The following is a 23,442-nucleotide window of genomic DNA, read 5'->3' as shown; positions in this document are numbered from 1 at the left end:
AATGAGCTCCCGGATGGCTGCAGGAAGGAAGGAGGGATGGGGGAGCCAGCCCCACACCCACACAAACACCATCAGTGGGTTTTTTTTTTTATTCAACCCAAGTTGCCATGTGAACGGACCCAAAATACAAAAAAACAACACCAAAAAAAAAAAAACCAACGAGGGAAGGAAAGAAAAGGAGAGAAACCCAAGTGTTTAGAAAAAATAAATTGATGGGATACAAATGTGAGGGACTGAGGAGCCTCTGGCACCTCCCGCCACCACGGGGTGCATGGGGGGACAGGGGAACCTGGCCGTGCTCCCGGGTGGGAGTCATCCAGAGCCTGGGACCCCGGTCCCTGCCGTGGGGCTGGCCCGCCCATTCCTCTCCCGACCTGGGATCCAGCCTGAAGCCAGCTGGGATGGCGCTAATCCGAGCCGGAGGCAGAGTCCTCTGAGCTGGGGGCTGGGCTGGCAGCTCCCTCATCCTCTGAGTCCTGCAGGTGGGGGACAAACAGGTCAGCAGGGGACAATGAAGGCAGGGCAGTATCCCCCGCTACAGCGGGGACAGGGTGATGGTGGTGACTTGGGGACACACCGAGGGATGTCCCCAAGGAAATGAAGTACCAGAAGGACCCAGCCTCTCCAGCAGAAACCACCAGGATGTTCCCCAAGGAAGAGGGGCTGGGACCCTCCCAGAGTTGTTCCCCAGGGAAGAGGAACCAGGACCTCCCCCAGTTGTGACCCTCACCTCCTTCTTGCTCTCTGCAGAGGAGCTCTCATCACTGGATACGAATTCCTTGCTCTTGAAGCTGTCACTCATGCCCTTAGCCGGGGACTTGGAGGATGAGGACTTGGAGGTGGCACCTTTCTTGTCCCCCTTCCCCTTCACCTGCTTCTCCTGCTTCTTCTTCTTCTTCTTCGACTTCTCCCTGCACGGGGTTGGGTGAGCAGAGGGCAGAGAAGCCACATTACCCAGCTGGTCCCGGGAACAGCTCGATTTTGGGGGGCAAAGCCCCGCCAGCCCCCTTGCCAGCACACTCACCCCCTGTGGCTGTCAGCCTTGCTGCCCACACTGTATTCCTTCATGGCCTTCTCGTAGTCCCGCCTGGCATCTTCTGCCTTCCGATCCCACTCCTGCAGCCAGAGCATGGGCTCAGCGAGGCCCCCCTCCTCCTCCACCATCCTCCAGCACCCCACCCTCCTCCCACTTCTGATCACCCAGCTCACCAGCCTGAGGATGTCCCCACCCTTTCCCAACTCCCCATCTGTGCAACTCCAGGCTCACAAGAGCAAGGAAGGGTCTTCCATAGCCAGCCTCCCCTCCTGTACCAGGCCCAGCTCTCTCCTGGGCTCCCCATCCCTCACCTCCTTCTTCTCCTTGGACATGGCCTTCCAGAGCTCCCCAGCCTTCTTGGACAGATCGGTGATGCTGATGCCAGGGTGGTCCGACTTGATCTTCTCCCGGTTGGCATTCAGCCAGAGCATGTAGGCCGACATTGGCCGCTTGGGAGCGTTGGGATCCTTCCCCTTCTTGCTCTGGGAGGTGGAGAACATGCGTGGAAACCCAATGCACCCCTCACCCAACACCTCAGGACAGGGCTCTGCTTGCCTCTGCACCCCCCAGCAATCCAGCTGCAGCCCTGGGAGAAGGGCTGAAGGGACAGGCTGCTGGAGAACTGCCTGACAACAACCAGGATAGGCTGGGCACGGGAACAACGTGCCCATGGGAGAGGCTCAGCCTGGACCCATCTGGAGGCAGCGACACCAGGCCAGATAACAGCTCTGACCAGGGCACGGGTGAGTGCAGCTCAGGCGGGGCTGTGACCTGCCTGACCCCGCTCCAGGAGCTGGTCCTGCTCCCACAGCAGCCCCTCACCTCCGGCTGCTTCTTGCGGGGCTTGCGGTCCTTGACAATCTTGGCCTTCTTGGCCGGTTTCTTGTCGTCACGGTCGCTGTCGCCGTCACCGCTGGAGGAACTGGCCGAGGCGTTGCTGTCGAACCTGCACAGGGCCACCAGCCTCAGAGCTGCCCCCAGACACCACAGTCCTGAGCCTTCCCGGGCTGGAGCTGCTCTGCTCCCGTTAACAGCCCTCAGGGAAGCAGCCTTCCATGGACATGGCTTGTTTTATTCTGCTTCCTGGACATTTGGAGCTCTCATGGTGCCAGGGCTCAGCTTCAAGCTCCCCTATGACTCCCACCCATCCTCACCCCAGCCTGGGGCTTTAACCCTCCTCCCAGCTGCTCTTTCCTGAAAAGTGCAGCCAAGGCCTACCCTGGAGCCCTTCCAGAACTTTCTCATACTGCCTAACGCCATTACAATGAAGCAAGCCCAAAACTGCCCCAGCTGCCCAGCATTCCCAAACCCAGGGCTGTACATTCCCAAATCCAGGTGATCCCAGTCATGCTGTGAGCATCTCTCAATGCTCACACAGCCCTAGAACAGCACCTTCCTATAGGGCTTTTTGATAGAGCCCTGCCTGGTCTCTACTCACTCTTCAGCCACGTCATCATCCTCTTCTCCAGGGTTGAAGGACGAGTCTGGAGGAGAAAGTGAGGGCTCAGTGATATAGATCATCATGGGGAGCAGGAGCTGGAGCACCACGGCACTCCCTCACAGCCCCAGCGCTCACCTGTCTCCTCCCCAGAGCCATCACTGCTGTCATTGGCATTCTCCTCCCGGATCTTGCCCTCCTCTTTCATCCTCTCCAAGTAGGCATCGTGCTGGTCCTCGTCAGAGTCAGCATATTCATCGTAGCTCTGCTTCATTCCCTGTGGAGAGGCAGGATGAGAGCTGCTCCCTGTGTTCCACTCTGGAACACAGCCCTGGGTGAGCACAGCCCTGGGCATGCACAGGCCAGGGGACAGAACGGCCATGTCCCCTCCTTCCCCCCTCAGGGCCCCAGAAAGAGGGGCAGAGCACCCAGAAAGAGGGGCAGAGCAGTTATGGGGGTTAGAGGGGCCCTCGCACACCACACTGGGGTTACTGGGTTAGTCAGAGACCACCACGGCCATGCACAGGAAACCTGCACCAGGAGGAGGAGGAGGAGAAAGAGGAAGGGATATCGCACGGACCTTTTTCCTCTACAAGGGCAAGGAGAGAAAAGAGAGGTGAAAAAAGGAGGGAAAAGCAGCCGGATTCTGGGAGAAGGCAGCGCTGGCGCCAGTGGGTGCGAGCCCGGCCCTGCCTGGCTGATACCTCCTTCAGGCCCCGGTTCTTGATGTTCAGCTTCTTGGCATTGACGAAGTCGAAGAGCTTCCCGTACTCCTCCCTGTGGGAGAGGGCACGGTGGGGCTGGGGGTGCTGGGGAGCCCCAGTGGGCACAGCCAGGCTGGCCCCACAGCCCACACCCACCTCTCGATGCTGCTGAAGGTGTACTGGGTGCCCTGCTTGGTCTCGATCTCAAAGTCGAAGGAGCGGGTGGTGGTGGTGCCGCGGGCGAAGTTGACGAAGGAGATCTCGTCGAAGCGGATGTGCACGGGGGGCTTGTGCACGTAGATGAAGCCCCTCTCCAGCGGGTACAACAGCCCTGAGCTGGCCTTGTAGGAGCAGGTGATGCACTGGGCTCCAGAGTGTCTGCAGGACAAACACTGCTATCCATGGGGACAAACATCCTCCCCGTGCCCACCCCTGGCAAACAGGCCCTGCTTCCCAGCACGAATCACACAGAGAGCCCCTTCCCTGTGGCCATGGGGATGAGGTGCAAAGAGAGGGACTGGCCCTGCAGCTGCTCACCCCTGGAAGTTTCCGGGCACGGTGATCTTGCGGTTCACCAGCGCCTTCATCACCCGGCTGACCATCTCGTAGAGGGACCCTGACATGTTCTTGGTGAGCCGCCCCTCAAAGCGCTTCTCCACCTCCTCCCTGTGTGGCGGGAAGGAGGGCAGAGGTGAGAACAGGGTCTGGGGTGTAAGTAGCTCCCTCAGGATCCAGCGAGGGGTCTGGGAAGCAGCGTGGCATTGGGCAGCTCACTCATTCATGTTGAGGGTCAGGGAGATGTCCTCATCCTTGGAGAAGAGCAGGATCAGGAAGTGGTAGCGAGTCTGGCCTTGCTTTATTGGAGGGTCCAGGCTGATCTGGAAAGAGAAGAGGAGGTGAAGACACGAAACCCCCCAAACCACCCCCAGTGCCCTTCTGGAGGAGGGCTGAGCCATTCCCACTCACCACGAAGAACATCTGGCGCTGGTCCTTGTGCGGGAGCAGGAAGAGGCGCAGCACAGTGGTGTAGGGGATCTTGTAGTCGAAGGTCTTGCCGTGCAGGTGCAGGAAGGTGGGGTAGATGCGGATGTCGTAGCGCCCGCGCGGCGTCAGGCACTGCAGCTCCCGGAAGATGCAGATGGCGTCTCCGGTGGCCTGGATCACGTCCGCCTTGGACAGCACGTTCTGGGCGAAGGCCTGCCAGGGAAGCAGTCAAATAGGGTCCCTCACTGCCAGCCCCCACCCTCCTGCCGGCCCCACGTACCTCCACAGGGTCCACGCCGTCCTCCTGGGTGGGGGGCACGTAGAACCGGACCTCCATGAGCGAGACCTCGGCGTCATCGTTCTGGTGGAACTCCAGCGTCACCTCGTTCTTGCCTGTGGTGCACTGGGACACGTTGCTGAGCGGGATCTCGAACACCGGCTGCTCCCCGATGTCGAAGGACAGCAGCTGCCCTGTGGGGACAGGGATATCACAGCCAGCTCAGAGCTGTGCCAAACAAATCCCATCTCCAGCCATGGTCTCGCTCCTCTCCCAAAATCCAGCAGTGCCTCTGTTCTCATCACTGCATTCCCACCCTCCAAAAGCTCCAGGCTCTCTCCCTTCCGGCCACATCCCTGGAAATTGGCACTGATCAGAAACACACAAAAAGGAACTGTCTGACCCCATCTGTCCCGGTCCCTGAGCTGGAGGCACATCCACCAGCTCCCCTGGCTCCCTGGTGAATGGCACACATGTGCAGATCCCACACCAAGCACGGCTCCCTGGGATTCAGGGATCTCCTGTTCTCCTGAGATGGCAAATGTCCTCACTGTCCCTGAGGACATCCCTATAAAGCAGCTGCTCCTAAGCAAATGGATGTGGCAGCAGAACAGCCACACACTGGTAGGAACATCCCACCCCATGCCCTTGGGCTGCCACTGGAACTCACCTCCAAACCTCACTGTGCCCCAGTTCCAGCCCTTCACACACAGATCCTTCTCTGCGAGCTCCAGGCAATAGTGGGCCTTGAAGAAATCTGACAGCTTGTCAAATTCCTGGGTTGGGCAAGAGGGAGGCAACACTGTCAGGAACCAGCAGTGCCCAGAGCCCCAGATGACACAGAGCCCCTGGCCATGGGGATGCAGAGGGCAGAGCTGTTCTGGGGCTGGCAGGGAGCACAACTGGATCTGGGACAGGGCCAAGGCAGCGGGAGCAGGGAACAGGGACTCACCGACTCCCGGAACCCGTCATACTTGTAGACGTGGCCGTTCTTGGTGAGCAGCTTGAGGCCGTGGCCCAGCGCCACGCGCCGCCACACGCCCTCAGCCAGCTCTGAGGCCTGGATGTTGTCCACCTTCCCTGTCTTGCTGTTCTTGAAGATGACGCCCTGCCGGCTCAGCCGCAGCCGCCCATCATTCTGTGGGAAAGCTGGGCATGAGGGGACTCAGTCCCATGGAAGCATAGAGGAACCATGGCCCCGTTGGGTGCAGCCCTCCAGGCACCCACACCACCAACCAGACACAGTTTCATCTTCCACACCCTCCTCATCACAGAACATTCGCTTCCCCCATCCACACCCTACGCTGGAAGTGCCCGTGGGGCCACCCCCATGTTCTCTCGCTTACCATGGAGCCCTTCACCTCCTGGTAGATCTCGTTGAACTCCAGCGTATCGGCCATGGCGGCTGCGGGGTGTGGGAGGGGACAGGGACGAGCTCGGGGGGTTCAGCAGCCCCCCTAGCCCGGCATGCCCGGGGCAGCGGCAGAGGAGTCAGTCACGGCAGCTGCGGGAGGACAGCGGGTGAGCCGGGCTGGCAACAGGCTCCCGGCCCTCCCCAGCGCCCCCAAAACCGGACCTCACCGCCCCAGGCTGCTCCCGCCCCAGCGGTGGCACCTGACTCACTGACGGGAGCGATACCTGGCTGTGCCCCGGTCCCAGGGCCGCCCCTTCCTGCAACCCTCGGCCACCGCCGTGTCATCACCCCTGCCCTTCCCCCCACGATGAGGCCACCCCAAACCACCCCCGCACCCCCAAACTCCTTCCGAGCCGGGGCTCCCAGGCGTCCTCCGGGCCTGCCCACCCACCCCCAGCCCACTTCCATCCCAGGCCGCTCCCCCATCCCAGCCGGCCTACCCTGACTCCGGGTGCCCGCCGCGGGATCCAGCCAGCCCCGAGCCCCGGTACACCCACCCGGCCCCCCGCAGGATCCAGCCAGCCCCGAGCCCCGGTACACCCACCCGGCCTCCCCGCGGGATCCAGCCAGCCCCGAGCCCCGGTACACCCACCCGGCCTCCCCGCGGGATCCAGCCAGCCCCGAGCCCCGGTACACCCACCCGGCCCCCCCGCGCCGCCGCCGCCGCCGCCGCTTTTCCCGCCTGCGCAGCGCGAACCGCGCGGGGCCGCCAACGCCGGAAGTCGCGCGGACTTCCGCCATGGCGCCGGGCCGCGCTGGCGCCCCCTGGCGACGGGGCGGACCCGTGCAGCGCTCTCCGCCGCACCGCGGGCGGCCCCGCCCACCGAGGGGGCGTGGTCAGAGCGCCCGAGACCCCGCCCCCCGCCGCTCCGCCCCGCCTAGGACTAGAAGTGGGGAGAAACCCCATTGGCCAGCACGGGGCGAGCCCCGTGACGTCACCTCATGTGGGGACAACCCCCCCTCCAAAGCCAGGGCGCCCCAAAGTGTCGGAACCGGACAATGGGGCGGCCCAGAGCGGGGCACCCCCGGAACCGCGCGCACGGGCCGCCCCCCTCCTGCTCCTCTGCAGGGGTGTCCCCCCAAACCAGGCATCCCCAGTCTGGGGCGCACCCCCCACGTGCACCCCAATGTGGGTCTCCCCGCTGCCGGAATGTGCCCCGCCTTTGACGCTCCCCACCACAGGCACGCCGGGGAAGGTCCCCGCCTGCACCCCTCCATCCCCCCAGGAACGGGGGGGCGACCCCTCCCGTCCCCCCGGGCCGTGCCCCCGCCCCCGGCCCCCGCCCTGCCCCCGCCTCCGCCCGCCCGCACCGCCCTCGCTGCCCGCACCCCTGCGGGTGCTGCCCACACCCTGCCGGTACCCGCACCCTGCCCGTGCCCCTGCCGGTACCCCTGCCCGCACCCGAGCGTGCCCTGCCCTGCCCGCATCCCCGCTCCCTGCCCGCACTCCTGCCCTGCCCTTCCCGCATCCCACTGGGATCCCGCAGCCCTGCCTGCCTTGCCCTGCCTTGCCCTGCCCGGATCCCGTCTCCGGCCGCCCCCCGCGCTGCCCATGTCCCTCCCGCGCTTCCGCACCCGCTGGGTGAGCGACTTCTTCTCCTACGAGACCACCAAGTCGGTGGTGGTGAAGAGCTGGGTGGTGGGCGTCGTCAACCGCGGCGTCCAGCTCCTCATCCTCGCCTACTTCGTCGGGTGAGCCCCCCTGGCAGCCGCCGGGACAACCGCCGGGCACCCCTGGGACACCCCGCCCCGGGACGTTCCCCGGGACACATCCCCGAGTCCCCTTCCCGGCACCGCGGCAGCGCCGTGACTGCCACTTGCTGCTGCAGGTGACACCGGGGGTGACAAGGGTGATGGGGGATGGCGGCGTGCGGCAGCGGGGTCACAGCGAGGGGACACCGGCGGGCGGCGCGGGGTGACGGGGTGGTCAGGGGGTGATGGAGCAGAGGAGGGACGGGAGAGCGGGTGACAACGTGTCAGTGCCGGGAATTCAGGGGTGCCGGAGCGGATGACACGGTGGGGACAGCCAGGGGAGTGTACCGGTTGACAAGGCGGGACAGAGGATATCGGTGCGGGTGACACAAGGGGGACAGCCAGAGAGCGTGCCGGTGCGGGTGACGGGAGGGTGGCGGTGCGGGTGACACAAGGGAGACAGCCAGAGAGCGTGCCGGTGCGGGTGACGGGAGGGTGGCAGCGCAGGTGACATGATGGGGACAGCAAGGTGTCGTTACGGGTGACACAAGGGGGACAGCCAGGAGAGCATCTCGGGTGATGACAGGAAAGGGACAGTGTGGGTGACACCGAGCGGCAGAGAAGCCGCTCGGCCCCAGGGGATGACCCGCGTTGGGGTCCCTGTCCCTGGATGCTCCCGGGGGGTGACAGCAGTCACTGGCGAGGGGACGACAAGAGGCTGTCGGGGATCGGCAGCCACCGGCACTGACAGCTCCGGGGGCCGGGGGTCACGGGCAGGTCCGGGTGGTGCCGGGGGAGGCAGGCGGGGCCCGGGGGGTGCCGGTGGTGTCCGGGAATGGCTGTCCCCAGCGTCACCCGCGGTGCTGTCCCAGCTGGGTGTTCCTCCATGAGAAAGCGTACCAGGTGCGGGACACCGCCATCGAGTCCTCCGTGGTCACCAAGGTGAAGGGCGTGGGGCGCTACGCGGGGCAGGTGATGGACACGGCCGACTACGTCACACCCCCCCAGGTGAGGACGGGGACCGAAGGGGTCGCTGAGGGGCGCGGGGCCACCCCCGCCTCAGTTCCCCAGCCCCGGGCGGGTCGTGTGACAGCGACGTCCCGCAGGGCACCTCGGTGTTCGTGGTGGTCACCAAGCAGATCCGGACCGAGGAGCAGGCGCAGGGCGTGTGCCCGGAGGTGCGGAGGGGCAGGGGGCGCTCGGGGGGACCCCTCGATGAGCCCCCCGTCCGCTGACCCCCGCCCCGCAGAGCGAAGCCGCGTTCCACTGCTCGGCGGACCGGGACTGCCGGGAGCTGAGCCCGGCCACGAGCAACGGTGAGGGACCCCGGTGGGAACGGGGGCTGAGGGGGCCGAGGGACCGGGGGGAGCCACCTCCAGGAGTGAGGGACCCTCGGTGGGCTCAGGGGGCTGAGGGGGGCCCGGGGAGGCGGGGATTCAGGGTCCCAGGAGTGCCAATGGGGGTCCGGTGACCCCAGGGGTGCTGACAGGGGTCTGGGGTCTCGGGGGTGCTGGCAGAGGTGCTGACAGCGGTCCGGGGGTCCCAGGGGTGCTGACGGGGGTCTGGGGTCTCGGGGGTGCTGGCAGAGGTGCTGACAGCGGTCCGGGGGTCCCAGGGGTGCTGACAGGGCGCTGCGTCCCCTACAACACGACCCTGCGCACCTGCGAGATCCAGGGCTGGTGCCCACCCGAGGTGGACACCGTTGACGTGTAAGTGGGGCCGGGGGGACACGGGGAGGAGCAGGGGACATGCCCCCTGCCTGTCCTCAGTGTCACCCCCCTTCCTCTAGCCCCGTCATGCTGGAAGCTGAGAACTTCACCCTCCTCATCAAGAACAGCATCCGCTTCCCGCTCTTTGGCTTTGAGAAGTGAGTGCCACAAGACACGGGGGGACATGAGGACAGGGGTTGGGGTAACACAGGGACATGGGGACAGGGGACACGAGGACACAGGCACAAGATGGTGGGGAGACATTGGGATGTGAGTCCACGAACCCCAGACTGCTGCCTGATGGCACATCCCTGTGTGTCCCCTGTGTCCCCCCTGTGTCCCCAGGACCAACATGCCACCCCCTGGCAGTGGGGTGGAGCTGGGCCGGTGTCGCTTCCACCCACAGCTGCAGCCCCTGTGCCCCATCCTGCGCCTGGGGGACGTGGCACGTCTGGCTGGGCAGGACTTCCCTGCGCTGGCTGCCACCGTGAGCGGGGACACAGGGGATACGGGAGGCATGGGGGGAGAATGGGGTGGGTGTGGGGACATAGGGGTACAAGCAGCTGGGATGTAAGGGCATAGGGACATGGGAGCTGGGGACACATCCCACATGGGATGTGGGACATGGGGCTTGGGATGGGGGGAATATGGGGTGGTGGATGGGGACATGGAAGATGGGGACCTGGGCTTGCGTAACATGGGGACACGGGATGCAGGGATGAGGGATGTTGGGAACAGGACATAGGGATAAAGGAACATGGGACACTGGTGATGATGTGGGGCTTTGACACAGGGACATGGATGGGGTTTGGGATGTGTGACACTGGGACATGGGGTATACAGACATGGAGATTTGAGACACGAGGTGCAGGGGGATGTGGAGCTTGGGGAGATGAGACTGTGGGATGTGGGCTTATAGGACATGGAGCATAGGGCCATGGGATGCAGAACTGTGAAACTGTGGGGACTTGGTGCCATGGGGCCAGGGCCCATGGTGCTGATGTGGGGCTGGGGCAGGGGGGGGTGCTGGGGATCAAGATCGGGTGGGTGTGTGACCTGGACCGGGCCTGGGAGCGCTGCCTGCCCCGCTACTCCTTCACCCGCCTGGACAGCCTGGCCCGGACCCCTGCCCCTGGATACAACTTCAGGTATGGTCAGGACACGGCACAGGGGTGTGCACTGCCTGGCATGGCTCCTGTCCCCATGTCCCCATGTCCCCATGACCCCATGACCCTGTGTCACCGCAGGCATGCCAGATATTACCGCTGGCCCGACGGCTCCCAGCGCCGCACCCTCATCAAGGCCTTTGGGATCCGCTTTGATGTCCTGGTGTATGGCAGCGTATGTGTGAGGCCGGGGACTCGCGGGGTCACAGGGGGGTCGGGGACTCCGGCCAACAAGGTCTCTGCTCCCCCAGGCAGGGAAGTTTGGCATCGTCCCCACCCTCATCAACACGGTGGCTGCTTTCACCTCCATCGGTGTGGTGAGTTGTGGACGTTCTCAGCCCCGGAGTGGTGACACTTCCTGGGGCAGAAGGGGGAAATCCCATGGCCACGGGGCATGGGGACAGAGCACAGCTGCAGGGTGACAGCAGCCTGGCTCTGTGGGGACCTGGGAGTGCTCCACAGTGTGGGGACCCCCACCCCAACACTGCTGCCCCCAGGGCACGGTGCTGTGCGACATCATCCTGCTCAACTTCCTCAAGGGCGCTGAGCACTACAAGGCCCGCAAGTTCGAGGAGGTCAGACATGGGGCTGGGGTACCCTGGGGATGGGGACACCTCCGGGGGGCTTGATCGGCCCCCCTGAGTGCAGTGACTCACCCAGTGCCCGTCCCCTGCCCCACAGGTGTCAGAGGCTGGCGCGCCTGCCACCCCCTCAGCCTGTCCCCCTGGGGCGCTGGGGACCTGCTCTCGGGACAAGCAATCCACCGACTCGGGCACCTTCTCCCTCGGCCTCTAGCCCCGGGGGCCATGGGGCAGCCCCCTGCCTGTCCACCTCCCTGCGGGGCAGCCCACGGCCGGGTGAGGGGCTTGCTGCGACCCCCATCGGGCTCCTACTGCCCACCCAGTCTCCAGTGCTCCCCCTATGAGCCCCATCAGCATATGACTGTCCCCAGTGCCCACCCCGGGTTGTCCCAGTACATCCCAGTGTCCCCAGTGTCCATATGAGGTGCCCCAGCCCCATTCCTTGACCCCAGGGTGCCCCTCCCCAGCCACCTCCCAGTCCTTGCCACCCCATGCCGGGGGCTGCACCTCCCCAATAAACCCGTGGCTCTCAGCACTCACCCGTGTCCAGCCTTGGGGGACGCGGGGCGGTTTTGGGGGCCCGACGGGCAGGGCTGGGGTGCGGGAGCAGAGGGAAGAGGGGTCAGGAGGGACGGAGGACACCGTGGGGGGAGCAGCCAGCAGGAGGAGCGCTGTGCCCGCAGCGCAGCCCGGGGAAGGGGGCACAGAGGGACAGGAGCTGTGCCCTGGGGGTGTCACTTCCTCGGTCGGATGTGAGCAGCTCTGTGGATTCGGGGGAAGCTGCCGGATCCCTTCTCGTGCAGGGCCAAGCGCTGCCCTCCCTGTTCGGGGTGGGGGGGGTGAGGTCTGGCTCCTCATCCCACCCCGTGGGGGCTCCCACCCCAATCCCCCTGCATAGCCAGTGGGGAGGGACGCCGTGAGCATGGCTTGTTCCCAATGGAACCGCTGGTGCCAAGTCCTGGGGTTCATTCCTGGGAACGATGAACGAGGGTCCCGGAGCTCCTCGCTGGTGCCCAGGGACCAGCCCCCGTTCCGCAAGGAGAGCGGCTCCTGCCCTCCCCCCGCTGCAGATAGCGGAGCTCCTTATCAGCCCCACGGATTCCTTATCAGCTAAGCCCTGGCCACCCACCCACCACCCGTGGCCACCACACACCCAGCCTGGGGGGCTCCTTCCCCGGCGCCGAGACCAATGGGACCCCCTGGGTGGCACCGAGGGCGAGCCAGCCCAGCTTCCAGGACAGCGAGGGGGTGACCGGGACACTCAACCCGCAGTTTTTGGAAAGGGAAGAGACTGGAAACGGATTCGTGTGCGGCGGCTGGAAATGGATACTTGTGCCGCGCTCCAATTAGGACACAGATAGCTGGGAGTGTTATTAATAGTCATTAATAGAACTGCTCATTAGCTGTCCTGCTCATTAACGGGGCTCCGGCCAGGGCGGGAGCAGCCCGGGGAGCCTCGCTGCCATCCCGGGGGGCTCATTAGCAGCGCTGGTGTTTCCCCGTTAATGTCGCTAATTAGCGGAAAGGCTCGAGCTGTGTCTGCGCTGGGGACTGCGGGATTCCAGCCCTTCCTCGTTCCAGCTTGAGATTTGACCCGGAGCTGGGCACCCTCGCAGATCTGCCAGCAGTTTGAGCAGTTTCTGTGTTTAATACCTCTCTCCCCGCATGCCGGCTGTCCCGGCACTGAGATACGGGATCGCTCCTTATCTCCAGCCTGATTCAGCGCTGCTTTCCTCTCCCGGCTGACGCTGCAGCTCTGGGTGTCCGGTTTGGTGTTGCTGTGTCCCGCCCCCGCGGTCCCCTAACCTGCATCCCCATTTACCGTCCCCTTTCCGCCCTACGCCATTCTGTCTCATTTTGGAGATCCCTGTGAGCTCTCCCCGCCATTTCAGCCACTGAATTCCCCCCACAACCCCTCCTTTACACCTCTTTGCTGGTAGAAGGGCCCCACTGAGCCGGCGGGGGGTCCCGGGGGATCTGTGTCCCCCCCAGTCTCTATCCCTGCACTCAGGTGTTAAACCTGCCCCTTCCCACAGCCCGTCCCCGACTTAATCCCCCCCTACAGCCCCAGCCCAGCCCCCCCCTCCGTGTCCCGGAGATCTGGGGCTCTTCAGACCTCACTCTGCAAAGTCCCGCTCGGCTCCTTGGGCTCTTTTCCCCAGAGCTGGAACTGTGTGAGTTCGTTCCAGTGGGACAATCCCAGACCACGGCCCCACCACCTCGGAGGGCTTCCCTCCTCCCCACACAAATGTTTATTTATGGAGTGGGGGAAAATTTGTTCTCTCTTGGCTCAGCGTTGCCGCGTCCGGCTCCATGAGCAACCCGCGAAGCTGAGAGCTCCGGTAGCAGCCGGTCCTGCGGCAGCTGCTGCCCTAAAACGATCTTTTTACAGCGTGGGGGGTCCCAGAATCCCCCTCCCCGCCCTGGATCTTTGGTAAATGTATAAATCTCCTCGGCACGTTTTGCTCAAAGTGGGGTCCCGGCGCTGGGGGACCCCCTGGAGCCACCGCTGTGTGCGCAGCGAGACAAAGCTGGGAGCAAAACGGGGAATCCCAAGTGCCAAATGCAAAATGCCAAATGCACACCCTCCCCCCCACCGCAGCGCCACTCCCCCCAGTGTGACAACGACCCCCTCTGCGACCCCCCCGCTGCCAGGTGCCCGATGTGACACTGCCCGTGCGAAATGCAGCCCCGATGTGTGACACGCCGATGTGTGACACCCCGATGTGTGACACCCCGATGTGTGACACCCCGGCGCTGAATGCGGCGCCCCGAGGTGAAACCCCAAACGCTGGCTGAAGCCCCCCCCGCGTTCCTGAGCTCCCCAGAGCCGGATCCCAGCACCGAACGCCACCGCGGAGGGCGACCAAACCCCCCGGGCGTGGTGAGGCCGGGGTTATCTCGGGGGTCGGCGCGTTGACACGCGGGTGAGAGCTCGGTAAAACCCCCCGGGCAGGAGCCAGATGGAGGTGGGGGGAGCTGTGAAGTTTCCCACGGGGGCTCCCCCCCGGCCCTGCCCCCTGCCCTGTCCTGCCCGTCCCCTCCAGGAGGAGGGCGGGGAGCAGGAGGAAGGGGAGGTAACGCGGTGAGAGTCGCTCAGGGGCCGGAGCAGCGGGTGAGCCCGGGATGAGCTGAGCGGAGCGGAGCCCAGCGCCGGGATGGAGGAGGCGACGGACGCCTACACCTACGGCTTCGACAACGATACGGACTGCGAGTACGCGGAGTGGGGCCCCTCGCTGGCCCTGCTGCCCACCATCTACCTGCTGGTCTTCCTGCTGGGCACCGCCGGCAACGGGCTCGTCCTCTGGACCGTCTTCAAGGGCGGCCGCGACCGCCGGCGCTCGGCCGACACCTTCATCGCCAACCTGGCCGTGGCCGACCTCACCTTCGTGGTCACCCTGCCCCTCTGGGCCGCCTACGCCTGGCTGGGCTACCACTGGCCCTTCGGCACGGCCGCCTGCAAGGTCAGCAGCTACCTGGTGTTCGTCAACATGTACGCCAGCGTCTTCTGCCTGACCGGCCTCAGCTTCGACCGCTACCTGGCCATCGTGCGGCCGCTGGCCACGGCCAAGCTGCGCTCTCGGGTCAGCGGGCTGGTGGCCACCGTGGCGCTGTGGCTGCTGGCCGCCCTGCTGGCCCTGCCCGCGCTGGTGCTGCGGCGGGCGGCCGCCCTCGGCGGGGACACCAAGATCACCTGCTACATGGACTACGGGGACCTGGCGGCGCAGGGCACGGAGGGCGCCTGGGAGGTGGGGCTGGGGCTCTCCTCCACCGCCCTGGGCTTCGTGGTGCCCTTCGCCGTGATGCTGACCTGCTACTTCTTCATCGCTCGCACCGTGGCCACTCATTTCCGCCGGGAGCGGGCCGAGGGGCCCCGCAAGCGCAAACGCCTCCTCACCATCATCACGGTGCTGGTGGCCGCCTTCGGGGGCTGCTGGCTGCCCTTCCACCTGGTCAAGACCCTCTACGTGCTGATGGACCTGGAGGTGCTGCCCTGGTCCTGCGCCCTCCACACCTTCCTCAACAACCTCCATCCCTACTGCACCGGCATCGCCTACATCAACAGCTGCCTCAACCCCTTCCTCTACGCCTTCTTCGACCCCCGATTCCGCCACGCCTGCGCCGCCCTCCTCTGCTGCCGGACCCCCGGCCCCGGCCCCGAGCGCTCCGCCAGCTACTCCTCGGGGCACAGCCACCCCCCCGGTGGCAAGGGGGGCCCCGGCCCGGGGGGCAAGCTGGACCCCGCCACCCAGGAGACGCTCTTCCGCTCCTGAACCCCTCCCCGACCGGCCCCGGCGCCCCCCGAGCTGGTCTACTCGGGGGACCCCCCCCCCCCCCCCACCTCCGCCTCGCCCCAAAGCCTGGCTTGCTTTGGGGATCCCCGATGAAAAGCCCTAATCGCAGGAAGGGAAAACTGAGTCACAGCCGGGGAGGAGCCCCTGGGGGCCTCAGGCGGGGGCGGCTCCCCCTGCACCCCAGGGCTTTGTGTTTTGTGACAAATAAATGAATTTTGGATAAAAAAGGAGCAGGGTGTGCGCAGTTCCCTCGGGGGGCTGGGGGGATGTGGTGGAAGGGAGGATGGAGGAGTGGGGGTACGGCAGGGTTTTAGGGTGTCTAGAGTGAGGGTGCAGTGTGTGTGGGGGGTGTGTGCGCACTGTGGGGCGTCTCTGCCTGGGATGGATTCTCCTGGTCTCTTCCTCAACAACACTTCGGGAAATGCAGGAAAACCTCCGTCTCAACCCTTCGGGGCGTTGCAGCACCGCGATGAGGGTGTTTGATCCCGTGGGGTGGGCACCTGCCTGTCTCAGCCCCCCAGGTGTGATTGTATCAGGCAGCAGCACCGTCCCACCAAATCCCATTTTGGGTTTTTTTTCCTTATCTGAGGCCGGGTGACTCACCTGGGCGTGCAAACGGGACCCGGGGCTGTGAAACACCCAAACGTGAGGGATGGGGACACGGGACTCCCCGGGTGCAGACGGGGACACGGGACCCTCAGGGTATGAAAAGGGACACAGGACGCCCTGGGCGTTGATGGGAGGTTTGGGCACCGGGCAGGACTCCAGCTCACCCCAACCAGGATTTGGATGAGCCACCAAATGGCTCCTGTCCCATTTCCCCCCCAGCCCAGCCCCCGCTGCTTCCTCAGGCTCTGCTCAAAATAAATCTTCCCCCTATTTGCTATTTACATCCTTCATTTATCGGTGATGAACTATGCTATCTCCTCAGCCTTTGTTCTCTCTTGGAAAGGATGCGGGATCATTATTGGGTTCCTTGGGATGCTTCCCGTCGTCGGGGGAGCTGCCTCCGCCTTCCTGCCGGCCCCTGCCGGGTTTGGGGGCACCGCCCGCGGTCTCGCCGTGTGGGGACGGTCCTTTGTCCAGAGAGAGGGAACGGAGGGGATGGCCACGGGGTTGGGGACTGCACAACCCCCCAGCTGGAGGGTTGGGAGCCTCCTTGAGGGTTATGGGGAGTTTCCAGATGGATCTGGTTTGGTTTAAGGGCTGGGGGAGCTTGAGGAGTGGGAATGCTGCATCCAGGGACGCGTCCCAAAGTGTGTTTACATTCCAGTGCTGTCCAGGCTCTCTCAGCCTGGAGAGACCACTGGACATCTCTCATCCATCTGTCAATCCAGCTGTCCATCCATCAGTCCAACAGTCCCCTCCTCCATCCATCCATCCATCCATGGGTAAATGGTTTTGGGGGTTACAGGGGTGTTGCTGTGTTGATGGTTGGACTTGATCGTAAAGATGTCTTCCAACCTTGATGATTCTATGACTTTTCCTTTTTCTCCCTCCCTTTGCTCATCCCTCCATCCCACCACCACCCTCCTTTCCCTCTCTCCCTCCATCCCTCCACCACCCCCAAACATCCCAGCACTGTGGGGGTGTCGGCTTTGCTGCTTCCCCCCCGTCCGGCTCAGCCGCCGGGCGCGGAAATAGCCGCAGGCGCCCGGCCAGCGGAGACGGAGATGCTGACTTTCTATCCGCGTCTTGGAGATTTCCCTTTCCCTTCCAGGAGGGAAATGTTTGCTTGAGGAGTCTCTGGGGAGAAATGCAGGGACACTACAGAAAATAACAAGGCCGGAGCTGGGGGTGAGGGGCAGCAGGGCCGTCGGAAGAAGATAAGGAAGGTGTTGCCTTCCTGAGAGTGCCTGGGGAAGATGAGGGAAGATAGAGGGGGACAGCAGGCACGGGGGGGATGGGGAGCATCCTTGGAAGGGATGGCTAGGGGGTGGGGGGTGGGTGTGATCCTCAGGGAGCCTGGGGGCCCTCAAATACCCAAAATACCATGCCCTGAGCACGCTGCAGGGCTGGGGGCATGGCCAGGATTCCCCAAACCGTGGTTGTGGGAATGTGGCACTGGGAAAACAGATTATTCTGCACAGGGAGTAAAAGTGGGCTCCGGGGAGGATGGATGCACCAGGGATAGGAATTTGGGCAAGGATGGGGACAGCCCCAGTTGCCCCCCGCAGCTCTTCCCCCGACCCCCGCCGCTTTTCCAAGCTGCCAAACGGGATGTTCACCCCCCCACCCGACCTCCCTCCTCGCCTCGCATCCCGCCCGGGGGTGCCGAAATAATCTGGCGGTGCTAAGGATGTCCCCGGGCGTCCCCTTTGAAGTGACCTCCGTGTTTACAGCCCAGCTCGGGCTCCTTCACACCTCCCGCCCCAAAGCAAACGGAGGGGGGGGGAACCGCGTGGGTAGGGGGGCTGCAGCTCCCGTTTTTGTCGGGAAAATTCGGATTTGCTAAAGCCGCGGGAAAGCTTTGGCACCACACCCGGGGCTCAGAAACTTTTGTCACTGTAGGGTGGGAGCAGCGGCTGCCAGGGGTGGCATTTCAGGAGGGTCCCTGTCTCAGTGTGCCCCCACCGTGCCCATTTCTGGGTGGCCCACCCAACACCCCTTTTAGGGGGCCGGTCCAACCCCCCCCTCTCCCCCCATAATATGTGGGGACCCCCGAAGGTCTGGTGGGCCCTGTGTGACCCTGCAGGACTGAAGAGGGGGAGGACAGAGAGAGGAAAAGGGGTGGGAAAGAAGGGGGGCCAGTTTTGGTGGGTGGGGAGGGGGGTTGGGATGGGAGGTGGGATTGTATTATGTGGATGGACGGGTGGATGGATGGATAGATGGATGGATGGATGGATGGATGGATGGATGGATGGATGGATGGATGGACGGATAGATGGATGGATGCGTTGGGAGGAAGGGAAACATGGGTGCATGGAAAGAAGGATGGCAGGGCAATGCCCGAGTTCGGGGGTGCCCCGGGCACCCGGCCGGGCTCTGCAGCCGCTGTCCGCCCGCTGCCCCCATCGCTCCCCCGGGGCCGCCGGCGTGGCCGGACGCGGCACAGCTGCTGCCCGACCTCTGGGCTCCGGCCGGGCGGGACGGGGCCCGCGTCCCCCCGCCCGCCCGGAGGGGGTCCCGGGGAGGGGGGGACGCGGAGGTGACCCGGCGGCCACAGCTGGGCCCCGCCGGGGCCGGGAGATGCTGCCGGAGGAATAACAGGAAGCGCTGGAGGGAAGAGCGGGGCTGATGCCTTCTGCAGGCTGTGGGACGCTGCCTGTGCCCGCTGCACGCACGCGGGGGTCTGTCACACACATGTCCCCGTCACACACGCACAGTGTCCCCCCCGCCACACGCGTGTCCCGGCCCCGGCTGCGCTGACACTCTTTATTGTCGAGGTTTGGCGCTGAAAAAGTGCCCCGTGGTACAAAACCCGCGGTTACAAAACGTACAAAGAGCGGGGTTGGGGGAGAAGAGAGAAAAAAGAAAGCAAAATAAAGGAAAGAAAAGAAAAGGAAAAGAGAAAAGAGAAAAGAGAAAAGAGAAAAAAGAAAAGAAAAGAAAAGAAAAGAAAAGAAAAGAAAAGAAAAGAAAAGAAAAGAAAAGAAAAGAAAAGAAAAGAAAAGAAAAGAAAAGAAAAGAAAAGAAAAGAAAAGAAAAGAAAAGAAAAGAAAAGAAGATATAGAAGACAAGGAAAGGAAAGGAAAGGAAAGGAAAGGAAAGGAAAGGAAAGGAAAGGAAAGGAAAGGAAAGGAAAGGAAAGGAAAGGAAAGGAAAGGAAAGGAAAGGAAAGGAAAGGAAAGGAAAGGAAAGGAAAGGAAAGGAAAGGAAAGGAAAGGAAAGGAAAGGAAAGGAAAGGAAAGGAAAGGAAAGGAAAGGAAAGGAAAGGAAAGGAAAGGAAAGGAAAGGAAAGGAAAGGAAAGGAAAGGAACAGAGAAACAACAAAATCAAAAGACAAGGAGAAACAAAACAGAAGGAAAATAAAGCATAAATATAAATACAAAAAGAAGAGGGTGAGGTGAGGCAGAGGAAGGAGCTGGTGGGATGCAGGTGGATGCTCCATGCCCATGTGACTGGTCCGGGGTTGCAGGACTTGTGGGGGTGCAGGGGTGTGGAGCAGGGGGGTTCTTGGACTCACTGAAAGGAAAATAATAAAACCCCAGACAAAATAGAGAAGGCAGAGGTCAAGTTCCCTTTCCCGGGGGCAGCGCTGGGGCTGGGGTGCAGTTGGAGCCCTTTTGGGGTGGGCTGGGGTTAAACCAAACCCCCCTCCCCATGCACTCAGCCTCCATGGGGGACAGGGGAAGGGACAAAGCAGTCCTCAGGTGACCCCAGCCCCAAGCCCCCAACCCCACTCCCCACCTGATGTGCTCCCACAGTGACAGGGTGACACAGACACCAGGGACAGCTGACACAGGCACTGGGGACATGGCTGTCCCAGCTGGACAGAGGGTCATTGGCTTTCTGCTTTTTGCTATTTTTTTTTCTTTTTTTGCCTTTTTTTAGAGCTCCTTCTACCTCCCAAACCTCCCCCAGGGTGGGCAATGCTGGAGCCTGGTTTGGTCCCAAAGAGGAGGCAGATGTCATCCCTGGGAGATGCAATCCGTGGAAGGTGCCATCCCTGGGAGATGTCATCCCCTGGAGATGTCACAGCCCATCCCACTGCCAGGCTCAGTGGTCCTGGTGCTGTTCCAGCACATCCCAATGTCACCAGCAAGGTGCAGGCATGCCCTGGAACAGTGGTGACAAGCTGAGTGTCAGCAACGCTTCCGGCCCCCCTGGATTTTTGGGGAGGCTGGAGAGTATGTGCAGGATTTGGGGGGCTCCAGCGGTGCTGCTTTGGGGCTGAAAGCAGGGATTTCCTCGATGCCCCCAGGAGAGTGGGGCACACACACTTTGTCCTCTGTCTCTCCCAGGCAGCGGTGGAGGGGTTCCCAGGGGATTCCCAAATCTCTGCCTCAACCAGTCCTGGGCAGTGGGAACAGCACAGGAAGGGGTCCAAGCTCACGGTGATGGGAGGGGTGCAAAAACTCCCCAGTTTGGGGCAAAAGGAAGCAGGGCTGTCCCCTGGTGTCCCCGGCATCTCAAGAGCCACCCCGGCACGGGGGGGTGGCGGGAGGGGACGCGGAGAAGGCACAGTCTGGTGTCCCCGCGGGGGCGGCCGGGCCGGGGGGTGGCCGGGGCGGGGGTCTATTGGCGGCGGTGGCAGCGGCGGTCCCTAAACATCCTCATCCTCACTGGCCTTGCTCCAGCGGTGGCAGCAGTTGGCCGTGATGCCCAGCAGGAAGTTGGTGGCCACCGAGGCGATGGAGACAACGAAGCCGACGAAGGCGATGAAGAGATAGTCGTCGAGGGTCAGCGTGAGGTGGCAGGCCTGGAAGCTCTCCTCCGTCAGCGACAGCAGCGGGGCCCCCGCCACCTCGGGGGGAGCCCAGCACTCGGCCTGCTGCGAATCTGCGGGACAGAGGGACAGCGTCAGCCCAGCTGCCGGCCGGCCCCCGTGAGGGATGGGGTGCGGGGGTCCCGGCGGCACCTACCCGAGGAGCAGCGCTGGATGCGCCCCCGCAGCCACTTGAGGAGCGGCTCCATGGCGCAGCCGCACAGCCAGGGGTTGCCCCCCAGGCGCAGCCCCACGAGGCCGGGCAGCCCCTCCAGGGCATCGAGGCTGAGGGCGGCCAGGCCGCCGTAGCTGAGGTCCAGCTCGCGCAGCTGGGCCAGGCCGCGGAAGGCCTGGGGGTGGACGCGGCGCAGCCCCGGGTTGTGGCTGAGGTCGAGGCGCAGCAGCGCGCTGGCCTCGCGGAACATGTCGGCGGGCACCAGGCTGAAGTTGTTGTAGCTCAGGTCCAGGTGCGCCAGGCGCCGGGCGCCGCGGAACAGCCCGGCCGGCAGCGCCGCCAGCGAGTTGTTGCGCAGGTCCAGGGCGCGCAGCTGCCCGTAGCAGCCCAGGTAGCCCGGCGGGATGCTGGCGATGCGGTTATGGGCCAGGCTCAGGTTGCCCGTGTCCAGCGGCAGCTCGGGGGGCACGGAGAAAAGCCGCTGCCCGCTGCAGTCCACCGCCTGCCCGCGGCAGCTGCACAGCACCGGGCAGCCCGCGCCCGCCGCCGCCACCGCCGCCGCCGCCGCCAGCAGCCAGGGGCCCAGCAGCATGGCCTCGTGGCCCTCACGGGGCGCCGCCGGCCATCCCGCCCGCCCGCTCACGCCGAGGGCTGCCGGCGGTCACAGCGTCGTTCCCGGCATCCCGGCGGCATGCCAACCCCTCCGGGGGCACCGGCGGGGCCGGCGTCGGGCCGTCACCAGCTGCCTGCGAGCGAGCGGAGAGGGGGGAAGCCGTGCCGGCCGCACGCCCCGCGGGGGGACCGCGGCTGTCGCGGCCCGGGGCGGCCTCTGGGGCACCCGCGCCCTCCCCGTGCCCCCCGGGCAGGGTCACTCCTCCAAGCATCCCCCCGGGATTCCCGACGGAAAAGGGCCCCCCAGTCCTGCTGACCTTGGCCAGCCCATCTCGGCCGGCGGTGGGCAGAGCAGAGGTGCTGCTCCACGGCCCCCCGCCAGCCCCCACACCACGAGCTGAGCCCGGTGCCAGGGACACCCTCCCCGCCTCTCTCCCGGGGGAAGATCCCCATTCCCAGCACCCACCAGGATCCCTCCAGGCCTGCCCTCGCCCCCCACCACCTGACCATGTCTGCTCCATCCTCCCTTGCCCGCACCCCCCAGCTCCATCCCCTCCCACCGGCCCACCTTACCCGGTCGCTCCCCATCCCCAAGCGCCCCAACCCCTCCGGTGAGGCCGGGCTGCCCTGGGTTACTCACTGGCCAGGGAAGGAGCAGGGCCTGGCTCCCTGTGGTGATGTGGGGGTCCTGAGTGGCGATGTGGGGAGCTCCAGCGGTGATGTGAGGGTCCCCGGTGGCCGGCCACACCCCAGAGGCCGCCAAGTCGGGAGCTGGGCTTCGGCAGCGGCGGCCAAGGCTGCTGCGAGCCCGGCGATGGGAGCAGGTCTTTCCCCACCTCCTTCCTCCCCTCCTCCTCCTCGTCCTCCCTTGTCTCTCTCTTTCTCTGTCTCTTTTTTTTTTTTTTTTTTCCTCTTTTTTTCCTTAGGGCCAGATACTGACGTGTCGGTGTCTCTTAGCAACTGCCTCCACATCTCTGAGCAACAGGAGAGCGGGATGCGGAGCCGCCGAGCCGGGGAGACAGCGGCGGGCGGAGGTGCCCCCGCCTCAGGGACCCCCTGCCCAGGCCAAGGGACCCGCACGGCCCGGGCACCCGGCAGGATGGAGCAGGAAGAGGGCTCCATCCTGCTCCCCTGCCCCGATCCCCAGCCCTCCCACCTCTCCAAGCCCCGGGAATCAGCCTCGTGGGATGGGGTGAATCAGGGGTTCCCAGGCACTGAAAACAGAAACAGATGACGTGGTGGCAGAGGGGAGAAACAAGGCAGCCGGGATCCAAGGGGAGCTCTAGGATCCAAAGGGACTGCTGGGATTCAAGGGGCGCTGTCACCCTCCTATGCTCCTGCTGTGCTCACAGACCTGGAAAATGCCTCAGGTTGACATGGATTATTTTGCTTCACGCAAGCTGAAACATTCCCTTTCCCTTCTCCGTTTGGAGGGACACAGTGGGGTCAGCCACCTGGCCTCTCCCACCTGAGAACTGCCCTTTAGGGTCACAGGGATACCTACGGTTTGCTCTGGGAATGCTGCAGCACCATGGCTCCAGCATTTCTAGGAAGGAGGCACTTCCACATCCAGCCCGCCCACGTCTAGGGGATCCCTGCTTAATTCTCTCCTGCTGATTTCACGGAGCTGCTCCTTTTTCCAGCTGGCAGTGGCAGCCCGATGCCAGTGCTGGGGGGCCTTTTGCTCCCCACATCCCATGGGATGGATCCTCCCTGGTGGGGAGCTGGCAGACGGCACAGCCGCCTCTCCTGGGGTGGCATTAACCAGCAGTGCTCCTGGCAAGCTCCTGGGAGCTCCTGGAGCGCAGGGCCTGGGCTCCCAGCGGGCTCCAGGAGCTGAGCAGAGCCAGCAGCAGCACAGACACCTCATTAGTGCTCAGCCCGGAGCCTGGCAGCGCAGCCCTGCCAGCAGCTGTTGGCGCCAAGGTTTTTTTCCACTCCCTCACCGTTCCGGGCTCCACCAGCACCAAAGAAACTGGGAAATTGTCGTG

The 23,442-nt window shown here is 64.2% G+C and overlaps 4 protein-coding genes across 4 annotated transcripts; 2 read left to right on the top strand and 2 right to left on the bottom strand.

Moving 5' to 3' along the window:
- Positions 1-75: 75 nt before the first annotated feature.
- SSRP1 (structure specific recognition protein 1) lies at positions 76-6,637 on the bottom strand. The gene is made up of 17 exons (XM_030273651.4): positions 6,494-6,637; positions 5,786-5,943; positions 5,392-5,577; positions 5,110-5,215; positions 4,443-4,633; positions 4,145-4,375; positions 3,953-4,056; positions 3,716-3,844; positions 3,335-3,556; positions 3,179-3,251; positions 2,613-2,751; positions 2,475-2,520; positions 1,859-1,982; positions 1,348-1,518; positions 1,025-1,116; positions 731-911; positions 76-476 (listed from the first exon to the last, which is right to left on the bottom strand). The coding sequence occupies exons 2-17, from the start codon at positions 5,837-5,839 to the stop codon at positions 408-410; spliced, it is 2,118 nt and encodes a 705-aa protein (XP_030129511.1). The 5' UTR covers positions 5,840-5,943; positions 6,494-6,637; the 3' UTR covers positions 76-407.
- A 540-nt stretch (positions 6,638-7,177) lies between these two features.
- P2RX3 (purinergic receptor P2X 3) lies at positions 7,178-11,535 on the top strand. The gene is made up of 12 exons (XM_030273644.4): positions 7,178-7,545; positions 8,418-8,553; positions 8,652-8,723; positions 8,795-8,861; positions 9,161-9,254; positions 9,335-9,412; positions 9,600-9,741; positions 10,272-10,402; positions 10,502-10,595; positions 10,672-10,737; positions 10,918-10,995; positions 11,102-11,535. Exons 1-12 carry the CDS (start codon positions 7,406-7,408, stop codon positions 11,213-11,215), a joined length of 1,212 nt encoding a protein of 403 aa, XP_030129504.3. The 5' UTR covers positions 7,178-7,405; the 3' UTR covers positions 11,216-11,535.
- A 2,529-nt stretch (positions 11,536-14,064) lies between these two features.
- Positions 14,065-15,523, top strand: APLNR (apelin receptor). The gene has a single exon (XM_030273643.4). It carries the CDS (start codon positions 14,160-14,162, stop codon positions 15,273-15,275), a length of 1,116 nt encoding a protein of 371 aa, XP_030129503.1. The 5' UTR covers positions 14,065-14,159; the 3' UTR covers positions 15,276-15,523.
- A 3,134-nt stretch (positions 15,524-18,657) lies between these two features.
- LRRC55 (leucine rich repeat containing 55) lies at positions 18,658-22,803 on the bottom strand. Its single transcript, XM_072929585.1, has 3 exons — positions 22,092-22,803; positions 20,822-21,585; positions 18,658-20,738 (listed from the first exon to the last, which is right to left on the bottom strand). The coding sequence occupies exons 2-3, from the start codon at positions 21,429-21,431 to the stop codon at positions 20,503-20,505; spliced, it is 846 nt and encodes a 281-aa protein (XP_072785686.1). The 5' UTR covers positions 21,432-21,585; positions 22,092-22,803; the 3' UTR covers positions 18,658-20,502.
- Positions 22,804-23,442: the final 639 nt, after the last annotated feature.

The sequence above is a fragment of the Taeniopygia guttata genome, chromosome 5 (assembly GCF_048771995.1).
Source record: "Taeniopygia guttata chromosome 5, bTaeGut7.mat, whole genome shotgun sequence".
Classification (NCBI taxonomy): domain Eukaryota; kingdom Metazoa; phylum Chordata; class Aves; order Passeriformes; family Estrildidae; genus Taeniopygia; species Taeniopygia guttata.
This window is presented reverse-complemented; position numbering and strand designations above follow the sequence as displayed.

Bases quoted from the DNA above. Each gene is read 5' to 3' on its own strand.
- P2RX3 (XM_030273644.4), top strand. From the start codon at position 7,406: ATGTCCCTCCCGCGCTTCCGCACCCGCTGGGTGAGCGACTTCTTCTCC. The intron at 8,724-8,794 runs GTGCGGAGGGGC...CCCGCCCCGCAG, and splicing joins CGCAGGGCGTGTGCCCGGAG to AGCGAAGCCGCGTTCCACTG. The intron at 10,403-10,501 runs GTATGGTCAGGA...GTGTCACCGCAG, and splicing joins GCCCCTGGATACAACTTCAG to GCATGCCAGATATTACCGCT.
- SSRP1 (XM_030273651.4), bottom strand. From the start codon at position 5,839: ATGGCCGATACGCTGGAGTTCAACGAGATCTACCAGGAGGTGAAGGGC. The intron at 3,845-3,952 runs GTGAGCTGCCCA...CCCGCCACACAG, and splicing joins CTGACCCTCAACATGAATGA to GGAGGAGGTGGAGAAGCGCT. The intron at 477-730 runs GTGAGGGTCACA...CCCCACCTGCAG, and splicing joins CTGCAGAGAGCAAGAAGGAG to GACTCAGAGGATGAGGGAGC.
- APLNR (XM_030273643.4), top strand. From the start codon at position 14,160: ATGGAGGAGGCGACGGACGCCTACACCTACGGCTTCGACAACGATACG.
- LRRC55 (XM_072929585.1), bottom strand. From the start codon at position 21,431: ATGCTGCTGGGCCCCTGGCTGCTGGCGGCGGCGGCGGCGGTGGCGGCG. The intron at 20,739-20,821 runs GTAGGTGCCGCC...TCTGTCCCGCAG, and splicing joins CATCCAGCGCTGCTCCTCGG to ATTCGCAGCAGGCCGAGTGC.